This window comes from Rana temporaria, chromosome 8 (assembly GCF_905171775.1).
Source record: "Rana temporaria chromosome 8, aRanTem1.1, whole genome shotgun sequence".
Lineage (NCBI taxonomy): Eukaryota > Metazoa > Chordata > Amphibia > Anura > Ranidae > Rana > Rana temporaria.
This window is the reverse complement of record NC_053496.1, coordinates 4,206,794-4,228,961: the sequence shown is the minus strand read 5'-3', so window position 1 is coordinate 4,228,961 and position 22,168 is coordinate 4,206,794. Positions and strand designations below refer to the sequence as shown.

The window sequence follows — 22,168 nt, the reverse complement described above, 5'->3', positions numbered from 1 at the left end:
TATCACTTCGTCAGGGGGATTTTACACCTATTTTACCTTTTTTTTTTTTTTATAATATGGTTTTATATAGTTTTTTATTTTTCCACAGTTATTTAACACACAGACACACCACATAGCGGCTTGCAAGGAATAAAATATATTGTGACCCTCTTCAGCTGCACTGACTTTGTGACGTTATCCATGCCCTGCCGCTACGCGTTTCGGCACATGACTTCATCAGGGTAATTTTACACATATTGTACACTGAATTTTTAGTTTTTATATTATGGTTTTTGATTCCTTCCACGGTAAAGGAACACACGGGCAAACCACATGGGAGCTCGGAAGGAATAAAATGCATTGAGACCCTGTTATTCAGCCTCACTGAGCTTATAGGATACAGCGTTGACATCATCCACGCCCCGCCCATTCACATTTTGTCACAGGGCATGTGACTTCATCTGGGGGGATTTTAAACCTACTTTACATTTTTTTTTGTTTATATTATTATGGTTTTATGTCGTTTTTTGATTTATTCCACGTTCAGAGTATTTAATACACAGGCAAACCACATAGCAATTTGCTAGGAATAAAATACATTGTGACTCTCTCATTCAGCCACACTGACCGTACAGGATCGAGTGCCGTGGCGTAATCCAAGCCCCACCCCTACACGTATCGTCACATGGCACGTGACTTCATCAGGGGGATTTTACACTTTATTTTTTTTGTTTATAGTATAGTTTTTATGTCTTTTTTTTTTTCTAGTTCCAGGGTAAAATGGTATTTAACACACAGGCAAACCACGTAGGGGCTTGCATGGAATAAAATACATTGTGACCCTCTTATTCAGCCGCAATGACCAGTACAGGATTGAGCCCCGTGACGTTTTCCAAGCCCAGCCCCTGCGCATTTTGTCACAGAGCACATGACTTCATCAGGGGAATTTTACCTTATTTTAGATTTTTTTTTTTTTATATTACGGTTTGATGTAGTTTTTGATTTATTCCACAGTAAGGGAAACCACATAGCAGCTCACAATGAATAAAGTACATCGTGACCCTCTTTTTCAGATGCACTGACCATACAGGATCGAGCGCCGTGGCGTCATCCAATCCCCGCCCATATGCGTTTCGCCACAGGGCACGTGACTTCTTCAGGGACATTTTACCCTTTATTAAAAAAATGTGTTTATAGTAGGGTTTTATGTCTTTCTAATTTATTACATGGTACAGGAGTATTTAACACACAGGCGAACCACGTAGCAGCTCGCAATGAATAAAGTACACCGTGACCCTCTTATTCAGCCTCACTAACTGTACAGGAGCGCCGTGGCGTCATCCAAGCCCCGCCCATGCATGTTTTGCCACGTGACTTCATCAGGGGGATTTTATCCTTTATTTTTTTGTTTATAGAAGGGTTTTATGTCTTCGTGTGACTTCATCAGGGGGATTTTACACTTCCTTTTTTTTTTTTATATTATGGTTTTATGTTTGCTTTATTCTACGGTTCAGGAGTATGTAATACACAGGTAACCCACATAGCGGCTCACAAGGAATAAAATATGTTGTGTGACCCTCTTATTCAGCTGCACTGACTGTACAGGACTGAGCACCATGACGTTGTCAAAGCCCCGCCCCTACTAGTTTCATCACAGGGCACATCACTTCATCAGGGGGATTTTAAACCTATTTTACACTTTATTTTTTTGTTTATATTCTGGTTTTATGTCGTTTTTGATTTATTCCTGTCCAAATTTTTTGCTGCCGTAAAAAGCGGCCCCCTGGAGCCAAAAAAGGTTGGGGGGGGGGCGTGGCTGTAGAGCATTGTATAATGTGCTGTAGTTACGGAAATGCAATAAAATCTGAATATATATATTTTTTTTTCTCACAGAGCCGAGGAGAATTGGACATAGAAAAAGCTTTGCAGAGATTGGAGGAGGAGCAGCAAAGGTGAGTGAGTGGGCGGATACATTTGATCGATTTTATAATTTAAGGCAATCGGCGACAATCTGGATTCATCTCTTTTTTTTTTTTCGATGGGCAGAAGTGAGACGTTTGCCGACACAAATGCGCTGCTAAGAGACGACCTGGAACGCACGCAGGAAGCCAACAGATATCTGGGAGAAGATCTAGAGAAGCTGACGGCTGATTGGTCAGAAGCCAAACTGGAGCTTGAGAGAAAGGAAAAAGAATGGGAGCTGGAGAAGGGGGTAAGCGAGGGGGGGGGGCGGGGCAGTAAGGGGGCGGGGCTAGTCAGTCTGAGACGGAGATAAAGGTGATGGAACTTCAGCAGGTCAGTGAAAATTTTAATTAGGACACCGCTACACTAAATATAAAACTCCATGTTTACTGCGAGGCTCACACGTGTCCGATGCGGTTTACAGTCCGGCGCGGTTTTGTTCCCCGGGTTCATGTGCAAATTTTTACTTGAATTTTCACCTAAGCCACGCCCAAAATCGCACAGGACTCTTTTCAGAAATGGACCGCGGCGGCCGCCCCCGGACATGTGAGCCGACTCCGTTGAATGCTGGTCCGATTCGCATATTTATACGAATCGGATGCAGTTAACGCATCCATCAATTCGCATATTCATATGAACTCGGCCTAAAAAGGAAGTTTCATGCTTTTGAGATTTCATGTTTCCTAGCGGCTATTAAAAGGGTGATTAACCCCTTCAATACCGGGGGGCACTTTCACCCCCTTCCTGCCCAGGCCAATTTTCAGCTTTCAGCGCTGTCGCATTTTGAATGACAATTGCGCGGTCGTGCTACACTGTACCCAAATGACATTTTTATCAGTTTAGTTCCCACAAATGGAGATTTCTTTTGGTGGTATTTGATCACCTCTGCGATTTTTTTATTTTTTTGCGCAACAACTAAAAAAAGACCGACATTTTTGAAAAAAATGAAGTTATTTTTTTCTGTAAATTTTCTTTGGTAAATACCGTATTTATCGGGGTATTGCACGCTCCGGCATATAGCGCGCACCCCTAAAGTGGACCCGCATTTCTGTGGAAAAAAGATTTTTGTGTCTTGCGCGGCATCCATTGGCGGCCTCGTCGGGTCCGGCATCCGTCTGCGGCTTCGGGTGTCCTCTTCGTCAGGTCCGGCGTCCTTCTGCGGCGTCCCCGCTCGGTCCCCGCTTTCCCCCGCCGAGTTTGAATACTGCGCCGGCATATACCGAGCGCAGTACACTGGTGTATAGTTGGACAGGCTTGGCTACTCTCGCGCTCACGTCCTGTACGTCCAGGACGTGAGCGCGAGAGGAGCCGAGCCTGCCCGACTATACACCAGTGTACTGCGCTCGGTATATGCCGGCGCAGTATTCAAACTTGGCGCGGGTATCGGCGTATATCGAGCACCCACGATTTTGCCCTGATTTTCAGGGAAAAAAAGTGCGCGGTATACGCCGATAAATACGGTAAGTACGTTTTCTACTTTGATTACGGGCACCGATGAGGTGGCACTCATGATGGGCACTCATAGGCGGCGCTGGACACTCATGGGCGGCACTGATGGGTACTTATGGGTGGCAGAGATGGGCACTGATAGGTGGGCACTGTGGGGTGGCACTGATGGACACTGAGGGGTCCATGTTGCCAGTCAGTGCCCATTTGTGGGCACTGATTGGCATCTATTTATTTTTTTTGCCCTTCCCTGGTGGTCCAGTGTGGGCATCCAAGGGGGGGCTGTGCTGATAAACAATCAGCGCAAACCCCCCCCCCCTGTCAGGAGAGCTGCCGATCGGCTCTCCTCTACTGGCGTCTGTCAGACGCGAGTGAGGAAGAGCCGATCAACGCCTCTTCCTGTTTACATCGTGATCAGCCGTGATTGGACACGGCTGATCACGTGGTAAAGAGGCTCCGCCTGGAGGCTCCTTACCGAGATCGGAGATGCAGGGTGCCAGACTGACACCCCGCATCACCGATCGCCACGCTGCGCGCCCCCACGGGCGCGCGCCGGAACGAAATCCTGCAGGACGTCAATAGACGTCCAGTCAGGATTTCACAACCACTTCCCGGACGTCAATTGACTGGGCGGGAAGTGGTTAACCCCTTCAATACGGGGGGGGGGCACTTTCACCCCCTTCCTGCCCAGGCCGTTTTTCAGCTTTCAGCGCCGTCACACTTAGAATGACAAATGCGGCACTGTACACATTTTTTATCATTTTCTTTTCACACATTGAACTTTCTTTTGGTGGGATTTAATCACCACTGGGGTTTTTATTTTTTTTGCTAAATAAATGAAAAAAAAAAAAAGAATTTTGAAAAAACAAACAAATATTTCTTAGTTTCTGTTTATAAAATTTTGCAAATAAATAATCTTTCTTCATAAATTTTAGCCAGTAATTTATTCTGCTATATTTCTTTGTTTAACCGCTTCCCGACCGCCGCACGACTAAATACGTTGGCAGAATGGCACGTACACGCACATTGGCGTACATGTACGTCCCTGCCTTTCCGCGGGTCGGGGGTCCGATCGGGACCCCCCCGCTACATGCGTCGGTCGGTAACCCGCGGGGAGCGATCCGGGACGACGGCGCGGCTATTCGTTTATAGCCGCCCCCTCGCGATCGCTCCCCGGAGCTGAAGAACGGGGAGAGCCGTATGTAAACACAGCTTCCCCGTGCTTCACTGTGGCGGCGCATCGATCGAGTGATCCCCTTTATAGGGAAGACACGATCGATGACGTCATTCCTACAGCCACACCCCCCTACAGTTGTAAACACACACTAGGTGAACACTAACTCCTACAGCGCCCCCTGTGGATAACTCCCAAACTGCAACTGTCATTTTCACAATAAAGAATGCAATTTAAATTGCCGCCGCGGTCACAGCATCAGGAAAGGCCGCGGCTTTGGCCTAGCTCCGGAGCCGCGGCCCTCCTCTCTGTTTACACCCACAGAGGAGGAGGGGCCTGCGCTTGTGGGACACACACCGCTCTCTGGTGTCTGTACTACGGGGGGCAGGGGGGGGGTCTATACTGGAGGGAGAGGGGGTCTGACACCATTTTTTTTTTTTTTTTTTTTGCACCAGTGCCACCTGCCACCTGCCAGTGCCACTTGCCATCCAGTGCCATCTGCCAGTGCCACCATCCAATGCCAATTAGTGCCACCTTCCATCCCGTGCCACCTGCCAGTGCTAACTATTGCCATCCAGTGCCACCTGCCAGTGCCAATTAGTGCCACCTGCCAGTCAGTGCCACGTGCCAATTGCCAGTGCCAACCAGGGCCATCTGCCAATCGGTGCCTTCTGCTCGTGCCATCCAGTGCCACGAGCCAGTGTCACAAAAAAATTAAAATAAATCGGCCTAAAATATCGGCCGCCCAGATTTCTAAATATCGGCATCGGCCAGAGAAAAACCCATATCGGTCGACCTCTACACTCCTTTTCTTTTTTACCAAAGCAGAATACTTTTTGGCCAAAATGTACGAAGATTTAATTTTTTTTTCCCTTTTATTTGTGTTATGCAGCAGAATGTGGAAATGCTTTACTTTTTGGTCTTTGTTTTTTTTTTATATAATAAAAAACCCCCAATGGTTATCAAATACCAGCAAAGAAAATAAAAACACGCAGAAGAATATATATATATATATATTGGACTAAACTGAGGAAGATTTTTATTTTATATTTTTATATATTTTGGGTCATTTGGTAAAAAAAAAAATATATATTGGGGTAGATTCAGCTACCTTTGCGCAGTTTTTACGGAGGCGCAGGGCAACGTTTTTGCCCTGCGCCCCCGCTAATTTTCTGCGCTACCCGCGATTCACAGAGCAGTAGCTCCGTAAATTGCGTGGGCGCTCCGGCAAAATTTCCCCGGCGTAAGCGCGCGCAATTTAAATGATCCCGTAGGGGGCGGGAATCATTTAAATTAGGCGCGTTCCCGCGCCGATCGTAGAGCGCATGCTCCGTCGGGAAACTTTCCCGACGTGCATTGCGGCAAATGACGTCGCAAGGACGTCATTTGCTTCAAAGTGAACGATTCACTTACGCAAACTACGTAAAGTTCAAATTTCGCGACGCGGAAATGACGGGTATACGTAACATTGGCTGCCCCTGCTAAAACCGCCGTACGCAAACGACGTAAACTGCGTACGCAGGGCTCGCGTAACGTTGTGAATCGGCGTTAGTATGCAATTTGCATACTATACAGTGAGCACAACGGGAACGCCACCTAGCGGCCATCGCAAGAATGCAGCCTAAGATATGCGGGCATAAGAGCCTTATGCCGCGCAGATCTTAGGCTGCAGTCGGCGTAACGAGGTTCCTGAATCAGGAGCATTCGTTACGCCGGCGCAAGTAAGCAATTGCGCCTGTGTAACTATGGTTACGCAGGCGCAATTGCTTTTTGAATCCGGGCCATTGCTTTTTTTTTTTTTTTCTCCTAAATTGTCAATCTTTTTTTGTTTTATAGCGCAAAAAATAAAAACGCAGAAATGATCAAATACCAGCACAATAAAATAAAAACATGCAGAAGAATAAATAAATAAATAAATATATATATATATATATATATATATATATATATATGACTAAACTGAGGAAGATTATTATTTTTTTATATATATTTTTGGGGATATTTATTATAGCAGAAAGTAGAAAAATGATCAAATACCAGCAAAAGAAAACTCTTTTTGTGGGAAAAAAATGATATAAATTTTATTTGGGTACAATGTCGCATGACCGTGTGATTTACTAGTTAACTACTTCAGCCCCGGCAGAATTTACCCCCTTCCTAAACCAGGCCAGTTTTTTGCGATTCGTCGCTTTAACTGACAATTGCGCAGTCGTGCGACGTGGCTCCCAAATACAATTTATTGTCATTTTTCCCTCAAATAGAGATTTCTTTTGGTGGTATTCGAATCCCTCTGCGGTTTTTTATTTTTTGCGCTATAAACAAAAATAGAGCGACAATTTTGAAAAAAAACAGGATCGATCGTTCCTCTCAAGTGCTTTGATTTATGATAATCCTGGGGGCAGCGGGGGACGGTAAAGGACAATCGGCCCCGTAGATGACGCCAGCAAATTGGGGCCAGACGTGAAAATGAGGAGAACATACAAAATAAATACAGGGGAACCTCGGGTTACGAGGATAATCCGTTCCAAGAGAATGCTTGTAATCCAAAGCACTTGCATATCAAAGCGAGTTTCCCCATAGAATTCAATGGAAAACGAAAATAATGTGTTCCGCATTGACTTCAATGGCATGCAATACCGCATGTGGCCAGAGGTGGGGGGGGGGGGCGCCGGAGAGCCTCGGAAATGATCGGGGACAGCTCGGCTGACCTTGGAATGGTTAAGAAACACCCGGGAACAGAGTATTACCAAAACGGCTCCGATCAGCTCCGGCGCCTCCTCACCTCTGGCAAAATGCGGTACTGCACTCCCCATTCGCTTGAATTCGGCTCGTTAACCGCGTTACTCGTAAGCCGAGGTTCCCCTGCATCATAAAACTTCCCCCATGAGGAGGTGTAAAGGATTGTAAAACTGGACAGATTTCATTGGATAACGAAGCTTTAGTAATATTTCTGGGGGTGGGGTCTTTGTTGGGTACAGATGTACATCAGCCGGATACAAGGGGAGAAGTCCCGCCTCCTACATCTGTGGACCGAGGTCGTCTCATTTCATCGACTTTTTCGGGAACTGAAAACCGCAACAGAAAGGTAACGGGGGCAAAAATCCACGAAGCGCGCCGAGAGGGAATTTTATTATTCTTTGCAACATTTCTGGGAGTTTCAGATATTTCGGTACATTGTAGCCATTTATTAAGCAGATTTATTTCCCAACTTCCTTTTTCGCAGATCTTCAAAGATGAAGTCAAATCCGCTTTATATTTTTCTTTCCACGGTTTCGTCTCTTATCGCCATGCTGAAGACATTTTATATAAGTCGCCCCCCCCCCCCCCCTGTGCGCACGCGTCCCCGTCAGGGCTCCCCCCCCGTGTGCACTCGTCCCCGTCAGGGCCCCCCCCCCCGTGCATCCCCGTCAGGCCCCCCCCTGTGCGCACGCGTCCCCGTCAGGGCCCCCCTCCCCTGCGCGCATGCGTCCCTATCAGGGGCCCCCTGTGTGCACATGTCCCCATAAAGGCCCCCCCGCGTGCACGTGTCCCACGTCAGCCCCCCCATGCATGCATGTTCCAGTCCCCCCCCCCCCCCCTTCTGCATGCGTGTATGTCCCCATCATCAAGGCGTCCCTGCGTGCACGCGTCCCCATCAGGGCCCTCATAAATGCGCAGGGCAGCCATCACAAATTTTGGGGCCCCTTACACAGCTTTAGGCCCCCCTGGAGCAGAGAATGAAGTATGATTTTGCTTTCCACAGTTCCGTCTCATTGCAATGCTGAAGACATTTTATATAAAATCTTTCCATTTTCTTTGCTGTCCTTATTTTGGGTATAGTGATGTCTTTGTGATTCTTTAGGCCCCCCCCCCCCCGTGCGCACGCGTCCCCATCAGGCCCCCCCCTGCGCACACGTCCCCACCCGCGTGTACGTGTGTCCCCATCAGCCCCCCCCCCATGCATGTATGTTCCAGTCGCCCCCCCCCCTTCGGATGCGTGTATGTCCCCATCATCAAGGCGTCCCTGCGTGCACGCGTCCCCATCAGGGCCCTCATATATGCGCAGGGCAGCCATCACAAATTTTGGGGCCCCTTACACAGCTTTAGGCCCCCCAGGAGCAGGGAACCGGGGAGGGGGGGTGGTGCTGCTGAAAATCTGAAAGTGTCAGCTCACCTCTTCCTTCTCTCTCCTGCCCTGGTCACTATTCCTCCCACCGACACCAACAGTGCGCCCGTCGTGGGACTGACTGTGCTTCCCTAGACACGCCGGCGGTCTAGCAACCAACAACACAGTGAAGAGCTGGGAAGGGCGGGCTTTATCGGGTTGAGAAACCTGCGCTGTATACCGACAGTATGCCCCTAACCTGACAAAGCTTGAGCAGAGACTGCTTTTGTGGCAAGTCTGAGGACTCTGGCTGCGGGCCAGAAAAAAATAGCCTTGCTGGCCTGATTTTTCCCGCATGCCGCACTTTGGAGAACCCTGCATACGGGTCTCAAAACTTTTGAAACAAGGGGCCAGTTTACTGGCCTTCAAATATTAGGGGGCCAGACTGTGGCCAGTGGGAGTAAACCATTCCATAGGCTTGGTGGTCAGTGGGAGTTAAAAAAAAAAAAAAATTACATTATTGGTGTCAATGGAAAGAATAGTGTCCCATCATTGGTGTCAGTGGGAGGAATAGTGTCCCATCATTGGTGTCAGTGGGAGGAATAGTGTCCCATCATTGGTGTCAGTGGGAGGAATAGTGTCCCATCATTGGTGTCAGTGGGAGGAATAGTGTCCCATCATTGGTGTCAGTGGGAGGAATAGTGTCCCATCATTGGTATCAGTGGAGGGAATAGTGTCCCATCATTGGTATCAGTGGGAGGAATAGTGTCCCATCATTGGTGTCAGTGGGAGAAATAGTGTCCCATCATTGGTATCAGTGGGAGGAATAGTGTCCCATCATTGGTGTCAGTGGGGGGAATAGTGTCCCATCATTGGTGTCAGTGGGAGGAATAGTGTCCCATCATTGGTATCAGTGGGGGGAATAGTGTCCCATCATTGGTATCAGTGGGGGAAATAGTGTCCCATCATTGGGATCAGTGGGGGGAATAGTGTCCCATCATTGGTATCAGTGGGAGGAATAGTGACCCATCATTGGTGTCAGTGGGAGGAATAGTGACCCAAGAGGCAAATAAAGGCAAGCAAAGGGCCACATCTGTCCTGTGGGCTGCAGTTTGGGGACCCCTGCTCTTGTGTATTCCACATCTTCTGTAAGACTCACAGGACACATATTGCCACTAGGCCTACACATCAGGAGCTATTGTTTTAGACTTGTTTTGATCAGATGCTGACTTGCTTGTGATTTTAATCCTGACAGAGATTTATCTGCCCTGCACGCTGATTGGACAAGATGTTCCTGCCTCCTGCAAACCTCATGTTCCTCCTTCATCTCATGGAGGCTTCAGGAGCCACACAGAGGGCCAGAACCTCCAAACTATCTCCTAGTTCGATGGAACCATGGAGTGAAAACCGTGGAAGAAGCCGGACAGGAATATACCTCGGATACGGAGATGGCAACGAAGGCTGTCGAGTCGTCATTTGAGACTTTTAGACCCAAAGCGCAATCCACAAGATTAGAAATGGAGTCCTCTGAACACGGTATGGACCGGTCACACGTGGAGGCATTGGAGTTTGAGCTAACGTCACTTAGGTCACAACTCAAGACTGCAGAACAGGAGACGAGCTTGCTGAGGTCAAATTTGGAGACATCCGAAGTGGACTTCCTCAGATCACAACTGGAGGCCTCGGGACAGGAAGTGGACTTCCTCAGATCACAACTGGAGGCCTCGGGACAGGAAGTGGACTTCCTCAGATCACAACTGGAGGCCTCGGGACAGGAAGTGGACTTGCTGAGATCACAACGGGAGGCCTCAGGACAGGAAGTGGACTTCCTCAGATCGCAACTGGAGGCCTCAGGAGAGGAAGTGGACTTGCTGAGATCACAACTGGAGGCCTCGGGACAGGAAGTGGACTTGCTGAGATCACAACTGGAGGCCTCGGAACAGGAGTCAAGCTTAATGAGGTCACAGTTCGAAAACGTTGGCTCAATGAAGCCGCAACTTGAAGAAGCAGATTTGGAAATGAACAAGATGAGGTCGCAGCTTGAGACAACTGAACAGGAAGTAAGCTTGATGAGGGTAAACCTTGAAGAAGCAAAGCAGGAAACAAGCTTATTGAGGTTGCAACTAGAAAAGGAGCCAGAGTTGGATTCCCTGAAGTCACAGTTGGAACTATCAAAGCTGGAAGTTAAGTCACTGACATCCCTAGCTGAAGCATCTAAACAGGAAGTGAGTTCATTGAGGTCCCGGCTGGGGGTGTCGGAGCAGGAAGTGAGTTCATTGAGGTCCCGGCTGGGGGTGTCGGAACAGGAAGTGAGTTCATTGAGGTCCCGGCTGGGGGTGTCGGAACAGGAAGTGAATTTGCTGAAGTTAAAACTTGAGACCTCTTTAGATAAATTGGAGTCCAGCAAGCTCCATACTGAAGAGCTAGAGCGGGAATTGCTTCCCATCCGGTCACAGTTGGATGGTTGCTCTCTGGAGGTGGAGTCTCTTAGGTCACGTCTGAAGAAGCGGGAAGGGGAAGTGACGTCTCGCTTACATCACATGGAGCAAGAGCTGCGAGAAAGCCAGTAAGTACTGCAATAAACGACAGTTGTATTTTACTATTCAGTTGCATTCGCTGTTTATCTTTGTAGTGTTTGCCTTCTTGTTACCTTTTTATGTGTGTTAATCATTCATTTGGTCCTGGAAAGGATGATAAAACCTCATTTAGCATTGTATAGATTGAGACAAGATTAAAATTTTTGTTTTGTACAGAGCAGCCCTGATCCTCCTCTTCTCGGTCCCCCCTTCGGCACTCTTGGCTCCCCCCCCCCCCCCACGCTGAGTGCCCCCATAGCAGGCCTCTTGCTTTGAGGACACTCATGCAGGCTTGCTCCCAAGCCAATGTTCTGTTGACTACTGCAGGTCGTCGGATAATGCCTCCACCGATTTGTGCAGAAGTGACGTAACTCCAGCGCGTGACATCAACACTGCGCATGCGCAGATAGTCGGAGTCATTGGCCCGGATTCAGAGAGCAATTGCGCCTGCGTAACCATAGTTACGCAGCGCAATTGCTTGCTTGCGCCGGCGTTACGAATGCTCCTGATTCAGGAACATCGTAACGCCTACTGCAGCCTAAAATCTGCGTGGAATAAGGCTCTTATGCCACGCATATCTAGGCTGCATTCTTGCGATGACCGCTAGGGGGCGCTCCCATTGTGCTCAGTGTCTAGTATGCAAATTGCATACTAACACCGATTCACAACGTTGCGGGAGCCCTGCGTACGCAAGTTACGGAGTTCCGTACGGCGTCTCTCTTCTTTCCTCCCTTCCTCCTCCCCCTCTCTCTCTCCCTTCCTTCCTCCTCCCCCTCTTCCTTCCTCCTCCCCCTTTTCCTTCCTTCCTTCCTTCCTTCCTTCCTTCCTTCCTTCCTTCCTTCCTCCCTCCTCCCCCTCTCTTCCTTGCTTCCTTCCTCCTCCTCCCCCTCTCTCTCTCTTTCTTTCCTTCCTTATTTCCTTTCCCTTCCTTCTTTCCTTCCTTCTTTCCTTCCTTCTTTCCTCCCTTCCTTCTCTCTCTCTTTTCTTTTCTTTTCTTTTCTTTTCTTTTCCTTTCCTTTTCTTTCTTTCTTTCTTTCTTTCTTTCTTTCTTTCTTTCTTTCTTTCTTTCTTTCTTTCTTTCTTTCTTTCTTTCTTCCTTCCTTCCTTCCTTCCTTCCTTCCTTCCTTCCTTCCTTCCTTCCTCCCTCCCTCCCTCCCTCCCTCCTCTTCCTCCCCCTCGCAGCAACATGTGACCACTGCATAGAGAGCAAGGCAGAATCAGACCAACAGATTCTACCTGATATTTGGAATAATGCCTCAGACGATCTGCGCATGCGCCGTGTTGACGTCACGCCAGCTGATCAGCAGATCAGCTGGCGTGACGTCACTACTGCGAATGCGCAGATCGTCGGAAGCTGAGAAGACTGAGAACATCTAGTAGCGGAATAGAATTGCACCTCCTGGAAGGCCGCTGTGAAAACTCAAGAAAAGTAGCTGAACCCCATCTGATGGAAAGGTATATGAGTGATATAGGACAGTGATGGGGGACCTCGGTACCCCAGATGTTTTGGAACTACATTTCCCATGATGCTTCACTACACTGCAGAGTGCCTGAGCATCATGGGAAATGTAGTTGCGCTGATCCTGTGCATAGAATATATAGAAAATATACACCTACAGCTATTTAAATATATATATATATAAATAGGTAAGTGATCAATGTGCTCAAACAATAGTGATCAAACCCCAAAAATTACTCAAACTGAAATCAATCAAATTGAATAGGCCAAAAAAACAAAAAGTGTGTATATATATAGTCCCAAATATATATGGTGTTATCTAAAGAGATGTTCCAATAAGGTTCCCAAGAGAGTCAATGAAATATTCGTGACTTTTCACCAATAGTGTCACTACCACCTCTTCATTTTATATGCACTCACCAGATCATAATGTAATAAATGCCTTTAGTACAATCAGGCAGGGCTCGACAAATCCCGGTCGCCATGGCGACTAGAAATGGGGTCCTGGCGACTTGGCTTGGAAGGGGGGCAATCTGCTGGTGAGCCGTTGGTATTACAAGTTACTACCACCAAATGTGTAAGCTGGCGCCATCTGGTGGTGGCCGTTGGTATTACAAGTTAAGCATTACAAGATAAACAGCAATTCTAATGTTATTTTTCACTATTTTCACTGCCATCTTCTTCCCTAGAACCCCCAAACATTATATATATTTTTTATCCTAACACCCTAGAGAATAAAATGGCGGTCGTTGCAATACTTTCTGTCACGCCGTATTTGCGCAGCGGTCTTGCAAGCGCACTTTTTTTGGAAAAAAAAATTACACTTTTTTAAATTAAAAAATAAGACAACAGTAAAGTTATCCCCATTTTTTTTAATATTATGAAAGATAATGTTACGCCGAGTAAATTGATACCCAACATGTCACGCTTCAAAATTGCGTCCGCTCGTGGAATGCCGACAAACTTTTACCCTTTAAAATCTCCATGGGCGACGTTTAAAAAATTCTACAGGTTGCATGTTTTGAGTTACAGAGGAGGTCTAGGGCTAGAATTATTGCTCTCGCTCTACCGATCGCGGCGATACCTCACATGTGTGGTTTGAACACCGTTTACATATGCGGGTGCTGCTCACGTATGTGTTCGCCGGGACGGCGAGCTCGTCGGGACGGGGCGCGTTTTGTGGCTCCTTACTTTTTTAGCTGGCTCCTAGATTCCAAGCAAATTTGTCAAACCCCTGCAGGGATGAGTGTCATCAGATCATAGCAATCCTGCTGTCTTTCCGAATGATGTTTTAACCCCTTGCCGCCCGCCAATGACAAATTGACGTCGGCAAAGTGGTTGTAGAATCCTGACTGGACGTCATATGACGTCCTCAGGATTCTGATGGGCACTGACTGGCAACATAAGTAAATCAGTGCCGCCCCACAGTGTCCATCAGTGCCGCCCCACAGTGTCCATCAGTGCCGCCCCACAGTGTCCATCAGTGCCGCCCCACAGTGTCCATCAGTGCCGCCCCACAGTGCCGCCCATGAGTGCCTATCAGTGCCGCCCATGAGTGCCCATCAGTGCCGCCTATGAGTGCCCATCAGTGCCGCATACCAGCGCCGCCAATCAGTGCCACCTCATCGATGTTCATCAGTGCCATCTCATCTGTGCCCATCAGTGCCGCCATATCAGTGCCCGTAATTGAAAGAGAAAACTTACTTATTTACAAAAAAATTACAGAAAAAAATAAAAACGTAATTTTTTTCAAAATTTTCAGTCTTTTTTTAGTTGCGCAAAAAAAAAAAATCGCAGAGGTGATCAAATACCACCAAAAGAAAGCTCTATTTGTGGGGAAAAAAGGACGCCAATTTTGTTTGGGTACAGTGTAGCACGACCGCGCAATTGTCATTCAAAGTGCGACAGAGCTGAAAGCTGAAAATTGGCCTGGGCGGGAAGGTGCGTAAGTGCCCCCCGGTATGTAAGTGGTTAAATGCCTTATCTCCAAGAAATAAAAGCCAGATACGGTGAAGTACGTTCGATTTAAAAAGTGTCACATTTATTGAAAGCATAAAAATTCGCACTCACATTTTAAGGTGCCTATGTTGACCGGCACCAGTCTGTCCAGCGGAACTGCTCCAATTCCTCCACCGGCGTGCGCTCCACGCCTCAGTGTTTGAGTTGTTAGTTTGCGGAGGTGTCGCGTGACAGGGGTCCGTTCGATTGCGTGAAGATTACCCGGCAGACTCTACGCGTTTCGCATACGTGCATGCGTCATCAGGAAGCTATGGGTATCATTCATGTATGAATATTTATATATTTTCGTTAATTGTTTAGCCAATTGTGTGATTTTTGTTAGGGTTAACGGAAAAAGAAAAAAAATAGAAAAAGAAAATTGTGGCTATTTTGGAGCCCCTCAGTCATTTTCTAAAAAACAATTTATGTACAACTCTATGTTCATTCCGTTAGGTTTGAGTGTATCCAATTTGTAAATCCAATAAGTTTCATTTTTCGAAATTTCTCTTCTGAGATTTGTGTTCCTCCCAATTTTTTTCTACTTTTATCAATAGCATAAACTAGGGTTGTCCCGATACCGATACCAGTATCGGTATCGGGACCGATACCGAGTATTTGCAGGAGTACTCGTACTCCCGCAAATACCCCCGATACTGAAATAGAATACTTGTTCCCCCGCCGCCGCAAACCCGTCGCCGCAAACCGCAAAGCCGCCGCCGTTAATCAGCGTGCGGGGAACATTACAGCTTTCATTTGAATAGCTGTATCCCCGCCGCGTATAGACACTCCCCCCTTGCGCGGGATTGGACGGATGATCTGTCCAATCCCGCGCATGGGGGAGTGTCTATACGCGGCGGGGATACAGCTATTCAAACGAAAGCTGTAATGTTCCCCGCACGCTGATTAACGGCGGCATCATCAAGGTATGTAGGACATGGCTGCATTATGTGGGGGACATGGCTGCATTATGTGGGGGACATGGCTGCATTATGTGGGGGACATGGCTGCATTATGTGGGGGACATGGCTGCAATATGTGGGGGACATGGCTGGAATATGTGGGGGACATGGCTGCATTATGTGGGGGACATGGCTGGAATATGTGGGGGACATGGCTGCATTATGTGGGGGACATGGCTGGAATATGTGGGGGACATGGCTGCAATATGTGGGGGACATGGCTGCATTATGTGGGGGACATGGCTGCAATATGTGGGGGACATGGCTGCATTATGTGGGGGACATGGCTGGAATATGTGGGGGACATGGCTGCATTATGTGGGGGACATGGCTGGAATATGTGGGGGACATGGCTGCATTATGTGGGGGACATGGCTACAATATGTGGGGGACATGGCTGGAATATGTGGGGGACATGGCTGCATTATGTGGGGGACATGGCTGGAATATGTGGGGGACATGGCTGCATTATGTGGGGGACATGGCTACAATATGTGGGGGACATGGCTGGAATATGTGGGGGACATGGCTGCATTATGTGGGGGACATGGCTGGAATATGTGGCGGACATGGCTGCATTATGTGGGGGACATGGCTGGAATATGTGGGGGACATGGCTGCATTATGTGGGGGACAAGGCTGGAATATGTGGGGGACATGGCTGCATTATGTGGGGGACATGGCTGGAATATGTGGGGGACATGGCTGGAATATGTGGGGGACATGGCTGGAATATGTGGGGGACATGGCTGCATTATGTGGGGGACATGGCTGGAATATGTGGGGGACATGGCTGCAATATGTGGGGGACATGGCTGGAATATGTGGGGGACATGGCTGCATTATGTGGGGGACATGGCTGGAATATGTGGGGGACATGGCTGGAATATGTGGGGGACATGGCTGCATTATGTGGGGGACATGGCTGCATTATGTGGGGGACATGGCTGGAATATGTGGGGGACATGGCTGCATTATGTGGGGGACATGGCTGCATTATGTGGGGGACATGGCTGCATTATGTGGGGGACATGGCTGGAATATGTGGGGGACATGGCTGCATTATGTGGGGGACATGGCTGGAATATGTGGGGGACATGGCTGCAATATGTGGGGGACATGGCTGGAATATGTGGGGGACATGGCTGCATTATGTGGGGGACATGGCTGGAATATGTGGCGGACATGGCTGCATTATGTGGGGGACATGGCTGGAATATGTGGGGGACATGGCTGCATTATGTGGGGGACAAGGCTGGAATATGTGGGGGACATGGCTGCATTATGTGGGGGACATGGCTGGAATATGTGGGGGACATGGCTGGAATATGTGGGGGACATGGCTGGAATATGTGGGGGACATGGCTGCATTATGTGGGGGACATGGCTGGAATATGTGGGGGACATGGCTGCAATATGTGGGGGACATGGCTGGAATATGTGGGGGACATGGCTGCATTATGTGGGGGACATGGCTGGAATATGTGGGGGACATGGCTGGAATATGTGGGGGACATGGCTGCATTATGTGGGGGACATGGCTGCATTATGTGGGGGACATGGCTGGAATATGTGGGGGACATGGCTGCATTATGTGGGGGACATGGCTGGAATATGTGGGGGACATGGCTGCAATATGTGGGGGACATGGCTGCAATTTGTGGGGGACATGGCTCTAATATGTGGGGGACATGGCTGCAATATGTGGGGGACATGGCTGGAATATGTGGGGGACATGGCTGGAATATGTGGGGGGACATGGCTGTAATATGTGGGGGACATGGCTGGAATATGTGGGGGACATGGCTGGAATATGTGGGGGACATGGCTGGAATATGTGGGGGACATGGCTGCATTATGTGGGGGACATGGCTGCATTATGTGGGGGACATGGCTGGAATATGTGGGGGACATGGCTGCATTATGTGGGGGACATGGCTGCATTATGTGGGGGGACATGGCTGCAATATGTGGGGGACATGGCTGGAATATGTGGGGGACATGGCTGCATTATGTGGGGGACATGGCTGGAATATGTGGCGGACATGGCTGCATTATGTGGGGGACATGGCTGGAATATGTGGGGGACATGGCTGCATTATGTGGGGGACAAGGCTGGAATATGTGGGGGACATGGCTGCATTATGTGGGGGACATGGCTGGAATATGTGGGGGACATGGCTGGAATATGTGGGGGACATGGCTGGAATATGTGGGGGACATGGCTGCATTATGTGGGGGACATGGCTGGAATATGTGGGGGACATGGCTGCATTATGTGGGGGACATGGCTGCATTATGTGGGGGACATGGCTGGAATATGTGGGGGACATGGCTGCATTATGTGGGGGACATGGCTGGAATATGTGGGGGACATGGCTGGAATATGTGGGGGACATGGCTGGAATATGTGGGGGACATGGCTGCATTATGTGGGGGACATGGCTGCATTATGTGGGGGACATGGCTGCATTATGTGGGGGACATGGCTGGAATATGTGGGGGACATGGCTGGAATATGTGGGGGACATGGCTGGAATATGTGGGGGACATGGCTGCATTATGTGGGGGACATGGCTGTAATATGTGGGGGACATGGCTGCATTATGTGGGGGGACATGGCTGCATTTGTGGGGGGACATGGCTGCATTTGGGGACACATTTAAAAAAAGTATCGGTATTCGGTATCGGCGAGTACATAAAAAAAAGTATCGGTACTTGTACTCAGTCCTAAAAAAATGGTATCGGGACAACCCTAGCATAAACCTTCAATTTTGTTGGATCTTTATTATGCACCTTTTTAAAATGCAACGAGACGCTATGATATTTAAAGTGGATGTAAACCCCCCCAAAAACATTTTGATGTCACAATGTAGAGTATAAGATTTCCTATCATCTGTGCCCAGTCTTGCCACACAGAGTTAATCCAGCGCTGAGCAATCCTCTTTTAATGTTCAGTGAAAATTAACAGAATTCCAGATAAAAACCTGCCAAATTATAAAGTCCGTTTCTCTGTTCTTGCTTTGAGTGACGGGTTATTTACATATCTAGCTTGGACATGTTTATTAGGGTTGTCCCGATACCAGTATAGGTATCGGGACCGATACCGAGTATTTGCGGGAGTACTTGTACTCCCGCAAATACCCCCGATACCGAAATAGAATACTTGATCAACCCACCCACCCCGCCGCCGCAACGAATGTCGCCGCCGACCCAGTTGCATACCGCAACAACGCCGCCGCCGCCGCATGGGTTAAACAGCGTGCGGGGAATATCACAGCTTTCATTTGAATAGCTGTAGTATTCCCGCTGTGCCGCGTATAGACACTCCCCCTTGCTCGGGATCTGTCCAATCCCGAGCAAGGGGGAGTGTCTATACGCGGCGCAGCGGGAATACTACAGCTATTCAAATGAAAGCTGTGATGTTCCCCGCACGCTGTTTAACCCATGCAGCGGCGGCATCATCAAGGTATGGGGGGACATGGCAGCATATAGGGGGGACATGGCTGCATCTGTGGGGGACATGGCTGCATATAGGGGGGGACATGGCTGCATATAGGGGGGACATGGCTGCATATAGGGGGGACATGGCTGCATATAGGGGGGACGTGGCTGCATATAGGGGGGGACATGGCTGCATATAGCGGGGGACATGGCTGCATATGTGGGGGGACATGGCTGCATATAGGGGGGACATGGCTGCATATAGGGGGGACGTGGCTGCATATAGGGGGGGACATGGCTGCATATAGGGGGGACGTGGCTGGATTTATGGGGGACATGGCTGGATTTATGGGGGACATGGCTGGATTTATGGGGGACATGGCTGGATTTATGGGGGACATGGCTGCATATAGGGGGGACATGGCTGCATATAGGGGGGACATGGCTGCATATAGGGGGGACATGGCTGCATATAGGGGGGACGTGGCTGGATTTATGGGGGACATGGCTGGATTTATGGGGGACATGGCTGGATATAGGGGGGACATGGCTGCATATGGGGGGGACATTGCTGCATATGGGGGGGACATGGCTGCATATAGGGGGGACATGGCTGCATATAGGGGGGACATGGCTGGATTTATGGGGGACATGGCTGCATATAGGGGGGACATGGCTGCATATGTGGGGGGACGTGGCTGGATTTATGGGGGACATGGCTGGATATGGGGGGGGACATTGCTGCATATGGGGGGGACATTGCTGCATATGTGGGGGACATGGCTGCATATGTGGGGGGACATGGCTGCATATGTGGGGGACATGGCTGCATATATGGGGGGGACATGGCTGCATATATGGGGGGGACATGGCTGCATATGTGGGGGGACATGGCTGCATTTGGGGACACATTTAAAAAAAAGTATTGGTATTCGGTATCGGCGACTACTTGAAAAAAAGTATCGGTACTCGTACTCGGTCCTAAAAAAGTGGTATCGGGACAACCATAATGTTTATCATATGTTATGTTATGTTTAACATGTCCAAGCTAGATATGTAAATAACCTGTAACGCAAAGCAAGAACAGAGAAACGGACTTTATAATTTGGGTTTTGGGTTTACATCCACTTTCTTTATATTTCTAACGTGTTCCCGCTCTATACAGAGGAAAGGTAACCCATAACAAAAATGGCGGTTGGGGAACTTCCAGGGATTTAAAAATGGCGGGGTAAACACTTCCGGGAATAACAAATCCGCACAATTGGCTAAACAATTAACGAAAAAATATAAATATTCATACATGAATGATACCCATAGCTTCCTGATGACGTATGCGAAACGCGTAGAGGCTGCTGGGTAATCTTCACGCAATCGAACGGACCCCTGTCACGCCACACCTCCGCGGCACTTCCGCAAACTAACAACTCAAACACTGAGGCGTGGAGCGCGCGCTGGTGGAGGAATTGGAGCAGTTACGCTGGACAGACTGGTGCCGGTCAACACAGGCACCTTAAAATGTGAGTGCGAATTTTTATGCTTTCAATAAATGTGACACTTTTTAAATCGAACGTACTACACCAGGGCTCGACAAATCCCGGGCGCCTCGCCATGGCGACTAGAAATAGGGTCCTGGCGACTTGGCTTGGAAGGGGGGGCAAAAATCTGGTGGTGAGCCATTGGTATTACAAGTTATTTCCACCAGATGTGTGAGCTGGCGCCATCTGGTGGTGGCCGTTGGTATTGCAAGTTATTTCCACCAGATGTGTGAGCTGGCGCCATCTGGTGGTGGCCGTTGGTATTACAAGTTATTTCCACCAGATGTGTGAGCTGGCGCCATCTGGTGGTGGCCGTTGGTATTACAAGTTAAACAGCAATTCTAATGTAATTTTTCACTATTTTCACTGCCATCTTCTTCCCTCTAATTAGAACCCCCAAACATTATATATATTTTTTATCCTAACACCCTAGAGAATAAAATGGCGATCGTTGCAATACTTCCTGTCACGCCGTATTTGCGCAGCGGTCTTGCAAGCGCACTTTTTTTGGGAAAAAATTACACTTTTTCTAATTAAAAAAATAAGACAACAGTAAAGTTATCCCCATTTTTTTAATATTATGAAAGATAATGTTACGCCGAGTAAATTGATACCCAACATGTCACGCTTCAAAATTACATCCGCTCGTGGAATGCCGACAAACTTTTACCCTTTAAAATCTTCATAGGCGACGTTTAAAAAATGTCTACAGGTTGCATGTTTTGAGTTACAGAGGAGGTCTAGGACTAGAATTATCGCTCTCGCTCTGATGATCGCGACGATACCTCACATGTGTGGTTTGAACACCGTTTACATATGCGGGCGCTGCTCACGTATGTGTTCGCTTCTGCGCGCAAGCTCGTCGGGACGAGGTGCGTTTTCTGGCTCCTAACTTTTTTAGCTGGCTCCTAGATTCCAAGCAAATTTGTCAACCCCTGGTTATGCAATGGATGGCGATGATTGCTGGCCATCCGGTCTCAGGAGTTTGCGGATTGGATGTAAAATCTTTGTCTGTAACACTTTCTTTCTTTTTCTTCCTCCTATTTACAGCCAACAATCGATGGATGTTGTTGCGTCAGAACGCTCCGATCTTCTCCACCACGTTGTGTTGTTGCGTGAAGAGCTCCTGCGCACTCGCCTGGAGTTTGACCTTTCCCGTGATGAAAACGCCGGTCTACAGAGCGCTCTTCACAAGGTAGCCTAACCCAAGGGGGAGGTCGTCCGATCCCTACGTCCGATCCCTACGTCCGATCACTACGTCCGATCCTTACGTCAGATCCCTACGTCCGATCCCTACGTCCGATCACTACGTCAGATCCCTGCGTCCGATCCTTACGTCAGATCCCTACGTCAGATCCCTACGTCAGATCCCTACGTCAGATCCCTACGTCAGATCCCTACGTCTGACCCCTACGTCCGATCCCTACGTCCGATCCCTACGTCCGATCCCAACGTCCGATCCCTACGTCCGATCACTACGTCCGATCCCTACGTCTGATCCCTACGTCTGAACATGTGTGTGGAGCACCTCCTCGTCCAGACTTCCGGGTAC

General features: G+C 48.6%; 1 protein-coding gene across 1 annotated transcript; it reads left to right on the top strand.

The window, feature by feature from the left end:
• Positions 1-207: 207 nt before the first annotated feature.
• LOC120909837 (centrosome-associated protein CEP250-like) lies at positions 208-21,820 on the top strand. The gene is made up of 7 exons (XM_040321565.1): positions 208-221; positions 748-754; positions 1,873-1,931; positions 2,026-2,191; positions 7,540-7,646; positions 9,901-11,211; positions 21,667-21,820. Exons 1-7 carry the CDS (start codon positions 208-210, stop codon positions 21,818-21,820), a joined length of 1,818 nt encoding a protein of 605 aa, XP_040177499.1.
• Positions 21,821-22,168: the final 348 nt, after the last annotated feature.